Source organism: Poecilia reticulata, linkage group LG9 (assembly GCF_000633615.1).
Source record: "Poecilia reticulata strain Guanapo linkage group LG9, Guppy_female_1.0+MT, whole genome shotgun sequence".
NCBI lineage: Eukaryota > Metazoa > Chordata > Actinopteri > Cyprinodontiformes > Poeciliidae > Poecilia > Poecilia reticulata.
Genome location: NC_024339.1, coordinates 24,047,333 through 24,064,993, shown reverse-complemented (window position 1 = coordinate 24,064,993; position 17,661 = coordinate 24,047,333). Strand labels below are relative to the sequence as shown.

The following is a 17,661-nucleotide window of genomic DNA, read 5'->3' as shown; positions in this document are numbered from 1 at the left end:
TTTGGCTGCAAGATATGCAACGTCCACCTGTGCAGGGGTGGCTGCTTCTCTGAGTTTCATAAATAATTCTGAACTGACTTTTTTTTTTTTTTTTTACAATTCTGTAATCAAACAACTCCTGTTAATGTTTTTTTTTTTTAACCATAAAAAAATTTAATTCCAAAGGTTACCACTACAAGTGCACAGTATAGCAACACACTTTATGTAGAGATAGTTTTAGGTTAGAGGTATTATTGCACGAATAATAGAGAAAATAATTAAAAAAGCTGTAGATTCTTTTAAATAGTTGAATGTTTTTGGCATCTTGCCTTCTGTAACACTGACAAAATTGCCTTGTATCTCTTTTTATACATTTAAATATTGTAAACATTTTATATGGAAAAAAAAAAAAAACAAGAAAGCAAATGTTTCTGCACTCATAATAGATCACAAAATGTTTACGATGGGAAGTTTATCTTTCTCTTTTTTCCAAAATAAAGACTTCATTATGATGAATGTAATCTCAATTTTTGTAGTTTTAGGTATCGCCAGCATGTCTAAAACCAGCAAGGTTAATGAGCAAACAAGATTAGACCCTGAATCAGCTCTTTAATGAATATTCTTAAATACTTTTCGGTCGGGACCTTTAAGGGGACACAGCTTGGAGCAATTAGAGGGTAGAAAAAGCCCCTCAGTCTTTCCAGCCAATGGACTAAGAGATTCAGTTTCTCCTTCCAACAGCAGCCATCTGTGGCCCATTTACAACATATCCAAACTTGTGGTACTTGTCACTGACAAAACTGTGGAAAGGAATAAACACTGTGTTTTTGATACAATAATCTTTGATGGGCACATTAGAGGAAGCACACAGGGTAATGACATTTTAAGTTTGTACATAGTTATTTAAGCAAGCACGGGTCGGATCAGAGCTGCTTGATCGGGCCGTAGCCATCGAGAGAGTTTAGTTGAAGATTTTGAACGCCTTTCAAGAAGAGCTCGTGAATTTATTCTCCTCCAGGCTGCATGTAGGCAGAGATAGGCCACTTCAGCAGGGCAGACTACCCGTCTCCAGCGTGCCTCCGTCTGAGGTCTCTCTCCTTCTTTAGCTGTCTATCTCTTTATCTCTCTCTCTCTCTCTCTCTCTCTCCAGGCTCTACTGTGCCATCCCACACACACAAACACACACACACACACACACACACGCAGTCACGCACGCATATCACACAGAGGAACACACATCCTCCCCTCCCTTCCCCTTCACTCTGCTCTCCTGCACTCTCTCTCAGCCGTTCCCCAGCTGGGAGAGGGTTAGTCAACTGGACGCCCATCCCGCTGATCTGCGGGAGCCCCCGTGGGGAGTTGCCATGGCAACCGTGGCCGATGAAGACAGGGAGTCGCCGGCAGGCCCACATGGTTGTCATGGCGCTCGTTCTGGCTACGGCAATGGGAGGTGCCAGAGGCCACACCTCCGTGCTCAGCTCTCCAAAAGTACAGAGGGCTGTGGTATGGCGGTGTGTAGTTGCTGCGTGTGTGTTTGTGTGTGTTATAGGAGCTGGCTGGCTCGTAGCCTGCACACCCTGCACAGAGCCAGAATGGTTACCAGGCAGGCTCGACTACAAGCACAGTCAAGACTACGGCCACTGCCAAATCTAAGCCAGAGTAATTTTCTAGAGACGTCTTCATGCAGGTGTTGCTGGGGATTAGATGAATCTATCTCAATGTGTCCCTCATAATACCCAATCAACATCCCCTGCACAAAGACGGATGAGGCAGATTAAGCTACATTTGGGCTATTTATGGTGCAAGTCAAAGGCTTCGATGCTCAAACACACTCAGTTGAGCTGTATGCGACCAAACTTTTAAATTCTAACAGCAAAACATGTTTATTCCAACAAAACATGTGAGTGCAGTGTTTCCTTTCTATTAGTTTTGTGTGAATCATGGAGTTCTGTCTTGAGCTGACTCCTTCTGTTTCCTGGATGCACTTTTCCTGGAGGAACCTCGACCATGAAATGTGCAGTGCTTTCTGTCTCTGGTCCAGGAAGATCTCAGAGTCTATGTCAAGAACATGAGCCTGGTTTCACTTACATGTTCTGTCAAATCATAAATGTATCTTTGAGGAACTCTTTCTTCTGTTGCAATATGAATGCTTAGGCAAGGATGATCCTGAAAAAGCTTTACCATCTAAATCTAATCCTAATTTTAGTTTTTTGACTCATATTCTGTATAGAGTTTAACACTGGCATATTTAGTAACAAAAACTAGCCTATTCTGACCCATATGGTTTAATTTGAAGGCTAAAAATTTATCAAACATTTCTATTTTTAATTATAAAAATGAAAAAGAAAATAATGTATAATTTTTTTTATCCTTGTTTCACTCAGGTGTCCTTGAACACACCGACATGTGTTCAAACACACATTAGCAGGACTTTGGAGAACTTGACTGAGGAGATAATACATCCATCCATTTTCTCACACTCTTGTCCCCAGTGGGGTCAGGAGGGGTGATGGTGGCTATCTGCAGCGAGACATTTCAGGTGAGAGGCGGGATACACCCTGGACAGGTCACCAGTCCATCGCAGGAGGAGATAATTCATCCATTTGATTTAGGTGTATTGGACCAAGAACACATCCCTGCAGGACGCTGGACATTGAGGACTGGAATTAGAGATTCCTACTTTAGAGAATTTGTGGTTCACACCAGTTCTGTCAGGAGGAATGGATCAGACTTCCAGCAAACTACTGTAACAGCCTTATGGAAGAAAACACAAAACATTTGGCCCAAGACCACGTACTGAGGGGATCTATTTCCTCTGATTACTATGGAATTTAGGAAATGGAAACAATTTTAATAAGTCTGACTGACCTTAAACAAGAGAAGTTTGGTCTGACTTAACTTCAGACAGATAAAAACAAATGTGTACATCTTTTTTTCAGTGAATGTACACTTCTATTGTCTAACCAGATACATATACATGTGAAAAACGTAACCTTGTCATTTACACTGGTGATATGAGTGACAGATCACGTAATTCATAGTTAGATGAACTTAATAATTTCAGCTCTGGGTGTATTTGTCTATATGCCTCCAGGTCATTTCATAACAGCGGTTTCTATTTCATCTTCTGTTTCTGTAGAGGTACTAACTGTATGTGCTGTAGAATAATGTCATGTTGCATTGAGTTTCTAGATAAAAAGTTAGTTTAAGTTAAATGGACACTTTCATGTGTACACCAAACTGATCAAGTGGATTATTTTCCTAAAATGTCCCTTTGCCAAACCTTTCAGATTTTATGATAGGGCAGCTGTGGGTCAGTAGGAAGATACAAGATGACTATCTTGTAGGCAGAAATTGGGGTTCACTTCCAGCCTCTTTTACTGCTTTAAAGAGCCCATAAGCACGGCAATTAACTCCAATTTGGCTCCCAATCAGTGTCTGAAATTGGATGCTGTGTAAAAGTGTTATAGTTGGTCCATATGAAGCGAACAGGACATGTAAGTTCAAACCATTTCACAAGAAACTATTGGATCTCAATTGCATATTATTCATTTTAATTGTCCTGCTCAGAGGTGAACCTCTGCTTTAGTCTCAAGTCATTTGCATCATCTAACTGATTTTCCTATTGTCTCGTATTTAGCTCCATCCATCGCCTCATCAACTCTGACCAGCTTCAATATCCCAGCTGACGAAGAGCATCCCATCTGCGTGACTCTCCCAACACAATGTTTCTTTATTTAGGCCACAAAAAAAAAAAGGTTGACACAACCAAAACATCTCTGATAGCACCATTTTGCTGTGCACCCTATATGGCTTGTGGCAAGTCTTAAATAGGATTTCTCGTACCTTCCTTTCAACAATTGTTTTCTTATCGTCACATTTGTATAAAGTGCACATTTGTCCTTTAAATTTCACAGATTCTACGTGAGATTTGGAGATTAATTTCTCCAGAAGTCTATCCTCGACTCCTCTGTCAAAAGAAATCCCAGTGAAGCATATTGATACAGAAATATGTTCCAAATATATCTAGAAATATTTATGAATACTTTTGCATTGGAGGCATTGGACCTACTCCAATCTTATACATGATCAAATTAATTAGTTAAATAGTTAAATGTTTCTTTTCAAAAATCATACATTTTGGTTATTTGGATACGTTATCCCCAAATTGTTTTTCAATCGGGATCAGATTTTTCTGCACGTTTTCCTCTTTGAAAATGTGATATTTGGTTTTTGACCTAAGTAAAACAGGACTATTTGACATATTTTACCCAAGTGTGTATTTTTGATGTTTAATGTGGGATATACCAGTGATTTATTATAACATATTTTGAAACAACAAAACAGCTCTAGATTTCCAACAAAACCATTTAAGTTAAACTTGCTACCATTACTTTACTATGGCTGACATCTCCATCTAGTGGACATGCACATATAGTGTTGAACAGCATTTCAGGTTTAGACAGCAACAGAAATCATTCTTGTGAGTAATGTAAATGCATTACAAAAATATCAACAGCTATGTGCATAGCCATAAACCCTGCATTACAACCTCAGAGTAATGTACGTACACCCTTTTTGTTCTTGCTCTTTCAATCAGGGAGTTTTCTAAACCAGATGGATCTTTTTGGTTTTTGTTGAAGAGGTTTTGGCGAACCCTGGAGGATGACCAGAGGAAGTTTAATTTCTGCATCTCTCAGCAAAGGGACACCAAGAGTGATCTGTAAAGGACAGAATATTAAAAAGAAAATATTGTTATCTTATGAACCCAGGAAAAATGACAACACGTGGATAACTGACCTATTTAACACTAGCGCATGCCTCAGTGAGCAATTGCATTCTGAGAGCTCACATGCAAATCTATTTGAGTGGATGGCAAGATGGAACAGGTTGAGCTGTAATACGAAACGCCTCCCTCGATGAGCCATGAGGCTTCTAACCCCTCCTCCTCCTCGCTGTCTTTCCCATCATGCAGTCAGTTTCTGGAGCTCTTTTCATGATTCGATTCAAGCACTCAAAAACGTTTAGTTTGCGAAATAAATGAAAACGTCAAGCAACAGTATTGATTTCTGAAAACAGTAGCCCTCTTATTTCTTGTATAGTTCTAAAATTCCATAATAATATTAATCAACGCTCGTGTGAGACAGCTGCCTGAATTCATTATGTAACAACCATAAATACCTTGATTCTGTACTCCAGATTCATCATGCTGCAGTTGAAGAAGGTAGCAGGAAGGTGTGGAGGGATGATCAATACTTTGGTTGCAGTGTGAATGCTCTCAGCTGGAACAGCGTCTCCTATCCCGAACAAGATGTCCTTTGTTTGCACTTTCTTCTTTGAATGGGCCACAAAGGTTAGCTTCTCACAAAGGTAGAACTTTGGCGTTACAGAGTGTGCAGAGGCATTGAGTACCTCCACAAAGACTCCCATTGCCTCTCCTACAGTTTTACATTCAAACAGATGTAAAAAAAAAAAAAAGAAAAAAAAAAGAAACATTTTAGAAATAGAAAATGAAGGAATATATTTCTGAAGATCAGTGAGTTTTGATCATGTTAATGTCTAGCTCAGTTAATATATATTTCTGAGGACATCATAAAGTTCAAGTAATGCGTACACAAAGAAATCAGCATAAGTAAATCTGGGGAATTAAATGTGGAATTAAATTTGAAAAGAAAAAAAGCAATTAAAATAACTTGAATAAATCTTTTTAGTACAACAGATCTTGAAAATAATGGGAAGTGGGCTCTTGTGAGTTTCCTGAGGCTTAGTCCTTGCCAAAGATTTTTTTTTTTTTAATTGAATTTCAGTCAGGCACTTTTCTCAGTTCATTCTTCCTTCAAAAATATGAACTTTACAAGTGCTGTGCATAAAAGAAAGCCCCACACCATAGTGATTTTACCTCCTAGAATCCCTCTTGGCGTGCTGCTTTGTGGGTAACGTGAAATGCCATTTCCTATACGTGTGTGCAGTGAAACTGAAAGAGTTAAATTTTAATCTCATCAATATGTTCTGTTCTTCCTTTGTTTCACTGGGTTTTCTAAATGCTCTGTGTCGACGTTTGAACTGCCATTGTGCTTTTTCTTCAGCAGTGAAGTCTTGAGTGCTTATCAAGCACACAGATAATGGTGCTCAATTAGTTGTAATTGAGCACCATTACCTCAATTAATGGTGGTAATGCTGCTCAATTACCACCATTTATAATGTTCAGACAATTTGACAGACAATAAGTCTGTCAAATTGTCTGACAATTTACTTGTGAACATTGTAAGATGCTTATTATATCATACCTTGGAGCAAACTATTTAACTACTGATGGTTTCCAAACACTCACAAATTTAACTGGTTCTCTTCCTTTCCTTTCTCTTTTCCAGCCTTTTCTTGTTAAGTTGTTCAGTGTTCATTTGTTTTGATTTCTTTGTAAGTGTGGATACTTACTTTCCCCAATGCCTGTGTGAAATCTATTTACCTTGCTTTAAGCCCATTTTTTCAGAGGTCACATTCATAGTAACCTTCCCAGAGCCACAAAATGAAATCCTGGTTGCATGCTGTTGCTCCTATCAAATCAACACAAACGCGTTCAGAGAAAATAATCTCAGACTTTCAGATGAAGTGGAAAACAAGGAAATCAAAAATAATTTCTCACCTTCAGCCCAATGATTATCATTTCTGATTTGGAGGCAAAAGGAAACTCAGAGCTGGTTAGAAAGGGAAACTCCGTCTTGGTTTTGTGTACAAGCCAAATTGATTGAGTCAAATGAGCTCGCAAACTATATGTGATCTCAGCACATTTGCCTCTATAAGATGAGGGCATGTCTCTGTAAGGGTGGAACCCAAAGATAACATTATTTTTTAATCCAAGTTTTTATTTGCAGCTGAAAGTCAGTTTATATCTGGGAATAACTCATACCTGCTTGGAATCACAAAGCTGAATGGGAAAACATTAATCCCAGCACCCATGATTTCTGAACCTTAAAAGAGAAAAAATGTTACACTAAATGGGAATTCACCAAATTATTTTAACAGAAAAAGAAAAATCTCAGAAAATAAATTACAAAACGTACTTACCATCTCCCTTGTTTTTGTCCTGAAGAATTATATGCTCAAAATAGAAGTATTTCTTCTTGTTGCTGCGAACGATGGAGTTTTGTCCTTCCTGTTCGTACCAAGTCACCTTAGCCTTCCCCTTAGCTCGGACCAGAAAGCTCTGCACTTTGATCTCCTTGGTGGTTACCACGGTTACTTTTCCAGAAAGAACGTCCCCTGGGGAGTAGGTGCCTTGGTCCTTCACTCTGTCATACTCCACTGAGAAATGCTTCACAGTCATGATAGGACGACATCAAACAGTCGATGCAAAGCCCTGTGATAAAATATCTATGCGCTTAAATACGTTCTCCCTGACAGCTAAAACCGAGTTAAAATTAGGATGATGACCTCTCTTTGATAAATAGGGATGCTGGCGATACTGGAACAGTGGACTGCAGTGCAGAACGGGTAACTGTGTCAGAACAGATCACGTAATCAATCCTGCAGGTGTCCTTTTCACAGAGGTAACTCTAGCCAGGATGGCGACGGCTGCATCAGTTTAAGTGAATATGCAAAGGGACGATGTTTTGCATGTGTGCAAGTTCATCTTTGTCCTAGCAAGAATCAGTTGGTACAAAGAATCAGTCAGTCAATAGTAAATCACTTTATCTATTCTGTAGTTATTGTAAACAAAAGGTGGAGAGAAAAAAAAAATCAAAGTTAAAGATTAAAAATTTAAAAATTTGTTTATTAAAAATACATTTGAAACAACACAAATTGGACCAAAGTGCAGTTTAACAAAATACATTATTCAGCCTAAACAGAGTTAGTTATAACAAGTGAAATCAATAAAACTGGGGAACAAAAGGGATCAAATAAAATTAAAATGTAAACAAATATGAGCATAGTATGTTTAAATTGAGGTAAAAGTTTACTTGAATCAAATAGTAGTCTAAAGAGGTAACTTCTGAGAGATGCTAAAATAATGATGTACAATCTTAAAAATGAGAAGTAAAAAGAAACAGGCCACCACTATTCCCATCTCATCAAGTGTTTTAAGAAAAACTTGATCCATTGTGTGCCACATGCGGACAAAAACAGTCAATCTAAACATCTAAACATAAATATAGGTGGCATTGCCACAGCCCACTCATTATGACTTAAATAAGGTACATCTTAACCAAATTGAGTCATTCTCATTGCATTTCAAGATCTCAACTCTAGCAGTTGCTAAAGAAGTAAAAGTCTATATAACGTTAGAGAAACCCAAGCCAAAAGGTTTACTGAAGGCTGGTGAAATGAACCTGCATATTGGTTTAGTGCAAACAAGATAGTGAGGGAGACCCCTATAGAAAGATTTAATTTATAATATCATCAAGATGAAATTCTCTGTTGAGTTGTAGCTGAGAGACTACAATCAGCTGAAACTGGCATCTTTTATGTCTGTTATTGCAACTGCCCTAGTGCTGCTTTTGTCCAATTTATGCTATGTTATATTGGATAGAATAATGGATTATTTACAGCTGCAGTACCCCCAAGTAAGACAAGGATTGGGATTCATTTTCCCTGTCTTTACAGCATTTCTGACTCTGTGATCCAGCTGGATGTAGATACATTTCAAACAGTGCATCAAAAGTTTCAGTGGCTTCAAATTGCCTTCAGCATTCAGTGGGAAGAGGAGCTGGTCTTCCTGGCTGTGTACATTTCTTGCCCATCACAGAGCCTTTCATGAACATTACATTACATGCTTTAGACATTTCTTTAAAAAGAAAACCTTGTGAATTCGTATTAAAGTCGCCTGCAGTAGCCGTTGTGTTCTCTAAAGGAAATAATCTCAGTCATGTTTTCTTTGACTCCGCCGTGCAGCAAATTTGTCAAGTTGTGCTGTAGACAACGCAGGCAATCACGAGGTTGGAAAAAAACTGCTGCTGGTGTGTCCTACAAAAACCATAACATTCCCATTTAAAGGAAGTCTTAAAATTTGAGCTCTTTAAACTCCAAAAGGAAAAGAAGGGTACATTGCATATTCTTCATAGGGAGGTGGAGGAACCGTTGGTTGTGACATCCAGGCTGGCTGATTTGGACGTCCAGAAGGATTCTCCCCCGATAGCTCAGGTATGATGACAATGGGGAGTTTGACCACTAAGTCTGTCTCACATGTGATTTCTAGATATACCTGGGAGGAAAGAAACGAGAAATAGTTCCTTCTTTTCAGCAAGATCTTACACACACACACACACACACACCTATAAAGCACACATATATGTGCTTTATAGGTTATGCTTAGATGGTCAGTCCTACCATCTAGTCATGTCTTAGACTGGACTGTGTAAACACATAATCTACAGAAAACAACACTGTCCCACAGGTGAAGCTTACCTTTAATCTGTACTCTATCTTGATGATGGAACAGTTCAAAATGGACGGGGAAAGCTCTTGAGGGATGGTGATCTCCTTTATTACCGTTGTTTTGCCCGAGAATGATTCGACTGCATCTGCCTTTTCCTTCAGTATCTCATGTTTCTGAATTTTACTTCGGTTTATGCCAAAGTAGATCTTCTTCTCATCAAGTACAAATTTAGGCTTGACCGAACGACTTGAGAGATTCTCAATTTCAAGCCGGACCCGGAGAGCCTCACCTGTACAATGAAGAGACATAGTCAGCTTCCAGCATCACACACCAAGACAATATCATAAAAATATTATTTAAGGCCAGAATGGATTGAACAAGGGGACAAGTAACGGGTTAAAACATATCTCCCATAGTTGAACATGCTTTTGGAGCGAAGAACACACTAGACACGATTACTTTAAATTTTTTTGGTTCTTGTATTAACCAAGAATATGTTCAGTCCCTTTTAATATTTTTCCTCTAAGTAAAGTCCAGAGCAATGTATGCATAAATTTGTGCTATTTGAAATATTCTGACATTGTTTTTCCTACAACAGACTCTGTACATCTTCAAACCCCTGCAATATATAATACAGAGCATTATTAAAGAGCTAATTGTACTTGTAAATCATCATGTTCAGTTTCACAAACCAGATACTTGCCTTGTTTGTATCCTTTCTGCCTTGTGTGGACGGTCATTGAAACCTTTCCAGAGCCAAGAGCAATGTTTTTGTTCATGCTTCCATGTTGACGGGCCTAAAATGGCATTACATCATTGTGACTTACATAAATGTTGTTTGTTTTCTAGCTCTTAGTTCACTAAAGTGTGACAATTTTTTTAACAGTTCTTTCTTTCTCACCATAAGTCCTGATACGGATGGTTTGCACACAAATGTGAAGTGAGTTTCAGCTTTTTTTGTCAGCTTCATCAATTGCTTGAGCTCTGCCTTCAACGTATGAACAATTTGGCCAAAGACTGAGCAGAAAGATGAAGGTATTTTTCGGCTAAACAAAATAAAAAAAATTTTTTAAAAAGGATTACAGTCTGACAAGAGATAAAGACATGAACTCTAGAATAAATAAAGGAATCATACCTGTTTGGTACCTTGAAGCTGAAAGGAAAGACATGCCTTCCTTTTTCAATGACGTTCCAGTCTGGAACAGAAAAGGTTTTTGTTTAATCAATATCATCAAATCTTGTTAAATTAGTGAAAGAAAATTATATGAACAGTAAATTAAAATTGTGTCACCTTCTTGTTCTCCTTCTTTCAGGATATCCTGTTTGATTCGATAATATTTTATTTTCTCCAGGTGAATTTGATCATCTCTCTCATCCTCCCTGTCTATTATGTTCCCGTAGTAATTAACTAAGCGAAGCGAAGCTTTTCCTGTAGCTTTAAAAACAAGCGACTGGATTCTTGTTTTCTTCACGGCTTCTAGGATGATCCGTCCATTTATGGTGTCTCCGTTGGTAAAAATGTTCCTTCTGTTGATGGCGTCGTATTCGATCTGAAAGTGTTTGATGGTCATTTTCATCCAAGTGAGAAGCACAAACCAAGATGAGATTCAAACTGTGTGAACCCAGTAAGTCCTCCTCAGCAGTGTCAATTGTGCTAAAGATCACGCACTGCAGGTGAGCTTGTAAATCCCGACAAACCTGTTCAGGTTTGTCTGATGACAAAACATGTAACTGGTTGGAACACCTTGAGGTGTGCTTTCAGGGGGGAAAAAAAATCATAAAGTCATGAAAACACACCAGTATTTTTAAAAAAAAAAAAAAAAAAAAAAAAGGCAGATTTAGTTGAAATTCAGTGTTCAGATAAGTAGCACATATTGTTTTTGAAAACATCCTTTTGATCATCTTACTCTTTATAGGAGTTAAAAATGTGAAACTTTGTTATGCTGTGTCATTGTGACATAAGAGTATTCTTGTGAAAACAAAAATCTCATTTAAATGACAGTGGAGTGAAACTTTGATAAATGAGACATTAAAAGCAGGCCTGGAGAAACAAACAAAGGTTTCTGAAGCAGAGACAACACTCTGAAGAGTCGATAGGAAGACTTGGTTATCTTGAGTGTTGAAACACTTGATTGATGATCCAGACTGTGATCATGATCTTAAGATTGTGAAGTGTTTTTGTACGAAATTGCTATGATAACATGTAGTAAAAATATCTCGGTGCAGCTCTCAGGCCTTCTGGAAAACTGACTTTGTGATATACACCTGCCTTCTCGTTACTCCTGAGAGTTGGATCAGTGGATAAAGGCTTATGAAGAGATTGTGGAGCGAGTCAGTGAGGTACTACAGAGCCTGAGCAGCCTAACAAAGGAAATAAAATATTCCAACGTTTAGCTGCTATATCAATGAATAACCATGGTTGTTTCTGAGTAATCCTTTATACATAAAGACATTTTAAAATTGCATATCAGGTAATTTTGCATGTATCTCAGACTTAAATGCACACTGTTTTGATATGATCTCAAACCAAACAAACCTTCTGTTGCAAGGCTCTGACAATGTCCAACAATGCTAACCTATCGTCTATCATCTGTCTATCAAGGTGCATCTTATACAGACAAACAGCTTTCCTTGTTATAACCTTTACTTATTACTTATTATAACCCCTTTGCTTATAAGATCAATTACACACTGCATGCTATCAGTGAAGACAGTGACCCTTTTTCTCAGTAATTTATGATTATTTTTGAAACATTATAACCAGCATGAGCATCAGTACACAGGAATCAGTGATCCACTGTGAAATCTTACACCTTTCCGTCAGAACCAGACGTAAATTTGAGCTGCAGATGCTTCTCTGTTGGATCAGACCAAAGAGCCCGGTGGCCTGTGACCCAGTGAGTGTTTCACTTTTGATACTGACCGCTGTGAACGGCAAAAAAACCCAACAGGAGCCGTAGTTATAGTTAGATGTTCCTGGTAATCAAGCTTTTATTGCAGCCTAACCCCACATTCAGATATTTACCAAGTCAGTTAAAGATTGTAAGTTTATTGATAGAACATATTAAATCACAAGGTTGCAAAAGATCTGACAAAAAAAGTGATCTGTTTTTGTCAGATCACTTTGACAAAAACAAAGGTTAACCCTAACCCTAAGTGATCTGCAACACAACTAAATAAATAGATAGTAAATAAATAAAGCAGTTTTTATAGATACAAACTGAAATTTAGGCACACAAACAATTTGAACAATACTTTGTCAGTTTGTCCAGTTGTAATGTACATCGTACAGTAAGCCACTTTGGATTGTAGAGCAGTTTATGGTAAAAGTGAAGTAGACTAACATCATCCAAACATCCCAACATCTTCATGTAAAGCTGGTATTTATAACATAGTTGTATAATCTGAAGATGAGCACAAGGGGTATGACGCAGCTGCTTCATAGGGAGGTGGAGGATGGAGGTGGAGGTGGCCTGTAGTCTGGTGATCCTTGGTGGCTCATATGAAGTTCCTAATAATTCACAACATTAATTTTGGTATACAACATCTTGCTTTGAGTAAGGAACATGACTGAGGTTAAATTATGTCTAGTTGGTAAAGCATGTTTCCAAGCAAGCCCTTAAAGACACTTGAAACATTAAAGATAAATTAAGCGTCCCATAAAAATATTAAACATAAGAGATAATAAATTCAAGGGGGGAAAAAACGACTATGTCCATATGTGAGCTRCATGGGAAAACTGCAGAAATGAGTCCTGCTTTTTTCTACTTGATTTAAAGAAGCCAAAGTTTTTCAAACAAAAACTAGATGTTTAGTTCTTGTCCTGAAAACACTGAGGGACAAAGTCTCCGATGACGAGAGGATCTACCTTACCAGCATCACTGAAATGTCTTTTCTCCTATGGCCATTCAGTARCTTATAGAGCAACAAGTTTTGAAATCTATCATTGAGCAAACAGGAAACCAATGCAGGGACTTGGAGAGGCTTAAGGTATTTAGCTGTTTCAGAGTCTATAGTACATTTGACTTTTCAGAACCTCTCACGTTCAAGCTGCAGCGCCCTCTTCTGGTAGTATAGGGCATTGCAGTATTTTAGATCTTTCAGGCTCAATACCCAGGACACAGCAGGGAAAAGAAGTATTGAACACATCAGTTTTTGTCTTGGTTAATACATTTTGCACTATGGACATAAAACTAAACCACGCATTTAATTAAACCCATAGAAATTGAACACTAAGGGAAATGTGTAACAAGGTTGAATGACGACACCATAATTGTGTGTATTTGTGCTTTGGAAGAGATGCAGTGAAGAAGTTGCACTTACCAGTTAACTAATATCTCTAATTTTATTCAATTAATTTCAATTTATAGCATCTATTGACAACAAGTCATCTCATCGCTTCATAAAAGTCATTGCAAGTCAATCATACATTCATCCTAATTGGTCCCAACTATTGGTCCAGTGTATTAAGTTTAGTTATTCAAATTGGTTAATTTTTCTGGGCAGCAGGAGCATTCACTGCTCTTGGTGACCAGATAATTGCTTGCATTATGTTGTTAATTCCCTCTTACTGCTCTTCTCCCTCTTGGACAACATGAGGGAGAAGACGAATCAAGTGCCATGTCCTGTGTAAATGCACATTGTATTAACATTCCTTACTACTACATACGTATTTTAGCTTGTATTTATTTTTATGTAAGCTCTATGTGCCTCTTTTAATTGCCTGAAAAAGAGATGAGAGCAAATGGGAAAATAGTATCTACTAGAAGCTGTAAAAACATTGCCTGAAGTGAGGATAATTTAAATGGCAGAATTGTGTTTGAAGTTGCTTCACTTGAAACATCTCCAAGACTGTATGATGACAGTGGGGTATTTAAAGTGCATTGATTCCTATCAACTCTCACAGGCTGGAAGAAGTAGAAATCTAAATATGAGACTTTTGATATATTTCAGAATATCATTGGGAGCTACTTTGACATGATGTATCATCAAACATATGTTGTGAAATATTAGTACTCTATACTGTAGGCATGAGCACATTTTAGTTAAAGTAGTTGTGCTGCAAGGGTTAACATCTTCAGTGTCACAACCAATCAGATTAGAGATCACCTGATTAGAGGTGACTAGTTCATGAACATAACTTCTCTGGAGAAAATATAAGCTTGAACTCTGACAGAAGATGTGCTTTTTAAGTCTAATTTCACCCCTTTTATTGATATTAGCTAATTTCAGTTAAGTTTTTACCAAAGTTTTGCTTCAGAAGCACAGTTTCTGAAAAATTTGCTCTGTAGTTACAAAAAACCAACAACCATTTTAACAATGCACTGCTTTGTTAAAATTATGTTCACTGTAATTCAAAACTGTCAAGGTTGTTTGTTAAATCTGTGTCATGACCTAATTTACGATTTAGAAAGAAACTTTTTTTTTAAAGTTTCTGCACATAAGCGTGTCTAACCACAACATGGAAAATAAATAAATAGTGCAGGCACAACAGTATTGCGGTCATGACAGAAGAAAAATACGATACGCTGATATTACAAGGTAGTCTTATAATCTGAGGGGAAAGAAGGAAACATGGCAGATGCTTCATAGGGAGGTGGAGGACTCATGGCTTGTGATGTGGTGCCCCAGGTTTGTGGGTTTGGGTTTCCAAACGCTTCAAGTCCAAACCCGACAGGAGGAAGTGGTTGTATTTCACCCGACTCTCTGCTGTTATCTTCAGGGAGAATGACAATGGGCAGTTTAACCTTTGGGTCTGCAGCACATTTGATATCAAGGTACACCTGTGAGAAAAAAGTCACGGTGTTTAGTTTGATTTCCATGATATTTGAAGATTTTGTACCACATCATATCAATATGGCTAGGGATTTCTTCATATTTTCTATAATTAGACAAATATTTTCTGCATTATCGTGTTTGCAAAATTAATTAAAGCATCAAATACTAAGAAGGCTTCGTCCCTTTCTGTTCTCATTTATTGTCTTGTATTGGTGACAATTTCCTGAATAATGTAAAGATTTTCTCATCATGTGACAACTTTTTGATCTTGTTGTGTTTAAATAAATCAAAGGCCTAATGTCTGTAAATTCAAACCAGATATGAATAAGTCACTACTGAAGCTTACTTTGAGCCTGTATTCCAGTTTCAGGATAGAGCAGTTCAGGATGGACGGGGTAAGCTCTCTGGGGACGGTGATAATCTTTGTTACCATTTTTTGTCCGGATCGTCCTTCAACAACGTCGGACTTTTCCTTTAGAATAGTGCGTGTCTCTACTTTCCGTCGACCCTGAGCGAAGAAGCTCCTCTTCTCATATAGTTCAAGTTTGGGTTTTACTGAACGACTTGAGGCATTATTGATTTGAATGGTGACCTTCATGGCTTCGCCTGTAAAATAGAGGCACACATTTACACTGAAACGTAAAATACAGACAGTGGGGGTGAAGAAAACAACTATGACAGGATTGATCTTGGTGAAGAGGTTGGTCAAGTTCTACTACTCAGATATGACAGCACGGTTCGCAGGTTTTGCTTTGGTGCAAAGTTGCAAATCAAAATATGAAATGTTGGGATTTCCTCCTCCTTTTTTCTTCCGTAGTCAAAAATTTACCAAGTTTGTATCCCATTTTCTTTGCATGGACATCCATCGAAACATGTCCAGAACCAAATGCAAGACTTTTATCCTTGCTTTCCTGTTGGGGAACCTGAAGCACAGATTTGACTTGAATAAACATTTGAATACCATCTTGCCATCTCCTGAAAAAAAAATCATTTGCGGTGTGCAGCACTTTATCAAGATTCACTTTTAATCGTTCTGTTTCTCACCAAGAGTCCCGGTGTGTCCATGTCGGCTTTGGACACAAACATAAAATGGATCTTGGCTTTCTTTTTCAGCTTCATTGACTGTTTGAGCTCCGCCTTCAACTTATGAACAATTCTTCCCACAGACGATTGAAAAGATGATGGCATTTTCCTGTTAAGTAAAGTAACAAAGAAGGATTACTGTACAAGACAGTAAGGAGATTTAAAGGTAAACCAACGAAAGACAAAAATACCTGTCAGGTATCTTGAAGGTAAAAGGAAAAACATGTTTTCCTCCGCTAATGACTTCAGTCCCTGGAAACGACATATCAGATTAGTATGTCAACAATTAAATAACTCAAGTCATTACATGTTTTTTTAATAATTTAAAATCATACATTACCATCTTGTCTCGATTCCCTTATCACATGATGTTTTACACTATAGTATTTCTCATCAGACCAGTATACATGAGTTTGGTTCTCGCCGTAATGCTCAGTCCAGCAAACCCTCGCTTTTCCTTTAGCAATGAAAAGAAGCGACTGAACTTTTGTTCTTTTTGAGACCTCCAAGATTATCCGTCCATTTATGGTATCGCCATTTGTGAAAGTGTTCCTGCTGTTTACAGCGTCATATTCAATATGAAGTTTTTTGACGGTCATTTTCGGCCGAGTATGATACAAATCAGCCTGCATTAAACCAGCGCAGCTCGTCTTATACCCGGCCGCAAACTTGCAGGACCTGAGAAACCGGTTTTTGGTTGCATCACGTTTGATGACACATACACCTTGTTAGCATACTCTAAATACTATCGCGGAAGAACAATGAAGCTTGGGAAGAAAATAAACCTGTTGGGGGGGAAAAAAATCATGAGTAGAAACTGAATGTTGCAGCCTCAATATCAGACTGCTGTGGCAAACATGACAAGCACCTGAATGGAAAACAGGGAATAAAGAAAGTCTGCCATGTTTTCCAGTGAGGAGTAATGAATATGTAATTCACAGTCATCATGTCACATGATGCGTTGTTGGTCAGATTTTCCATTTCAGTTGGTGTCACATGATAGACTTCCTTTTTCAGTCAGGTGTGTTATTTATTGTGGTTTGTAAATTCATAATAAACGCAGCAGAACAAGTTTCTGGGACTGATAACCAGTGGTGGGAAGTAACGAAGTAGGCTACGTGTACTTTGTTACTGTACTTAAGTACAATTTTCGTGTGTCTGTACTTTACTTAAGTAGATTTAATAATGGGTACTTTATACTTTTACTCCACTACATTTTACAGTAAGTATCTGTACTTTTTACTTCACTACATTTCTACTAAAGTGTCGCGTTACTCGTTACATCCAAGTCGCATTGAGCTTTTTTTTCCCGTTAAAATGTGAAGTTCAGTGTCTTAAGGTGGCGCCGTAAAATCCTAGCAATAACGTGACTTACGTGTCTGTTGTCACCCATCGCCTCCAACTTTACTCGCACGTGAAGCTCCCGACATGTGCAGTGGTTTCCTCTG

General features: G+C 38.0%; 3 protein-coding genes across 3 annotated transcripts; all 3 read right to left on the bottom strand.

Annotated features, from left to right (window-relative positions):
- Positions 1–4,257: 4,257 nt before the first annotated feature.
- Positions 4,258–7,441, bottom strand: LOC103470436 (arrestin domain-containing protein 3-like). Its single transcript, XM_008418876.2, has 6 exons — positions 7,045–7,441; positions 6,887–6,947; positions 6,623–6,794; positions 6,446–6,533; positions 5,161–5,417; positions 4,258–4,700 (listed from the first exon to the last, which is right to left on the bottom strand). The coding sequence occupies exons 1-6, from the start codon at positions 7,301–7,303 to the stop codon at positions 4,572–4,574; spliced, it is 966 nt and encodes a 321-aa protein (XP_008417098.1). The 5' UTR covers positions 7,304–7,441; the 3' UTR covers positions 4,258–4,571.
- A 957-nt stretch (positions 7,442–8,398) lies between these two features.
- Positions 8,399–11,050, bottom strand: LOC103470653 (arrestin domain-containing protein 3-like). Its single transcript, XM_017306622.1, has 6 exons — positions 10,644–11,050; positions 10,488–10,548; positions 10,254–10,398; positions 10,056–10,149; positions 9,382–9,641; positions 8,399–9,178 (listed from the first exon to the last, which is right to left on the bottom strand). Exons 1-6 carry the CDS (start codon positions 10,927–10,929, stop codon positions 8,993–8,995), a joined length of 1,032 nt encoding a protein of 343 aa, XP_017162111.1. The 5' UTR covers positions 10,930–11,050; the 3' UTR covers positions 8,399–8,992.
- Positions 11,051–12,381: 1,331 nt separating this feature from the next.
- LOC108166556 (arrestin domain-containing protein 3-like) lies at positions 12,382–16,841 on the bottom strand. The gene is made up of 6 exons (XM_017306517.1): positions 16,554–16,841; positions 16,405–16,465; positions 16,175–16,322; positions 15,960–16,053; positions 15,477–15,736; positions 12,382–15,135 (listed from the first exon to the last, which is right to left on the bottom strand). The coding sequence occupies exons 1-6, from the start codon at positions 16,810–16,812 to the stop codon at positions 14,887–14,889; spliced, it is 1,071 nt and encodes a 356-aa protein (XP_017162006.1). The 5' UTR covers positions 16,813–16,841; the 3' UTR covers positions 12,382–14,886.
- Positions 16,842–17,661: the final 820 nt, after the last annotated feature.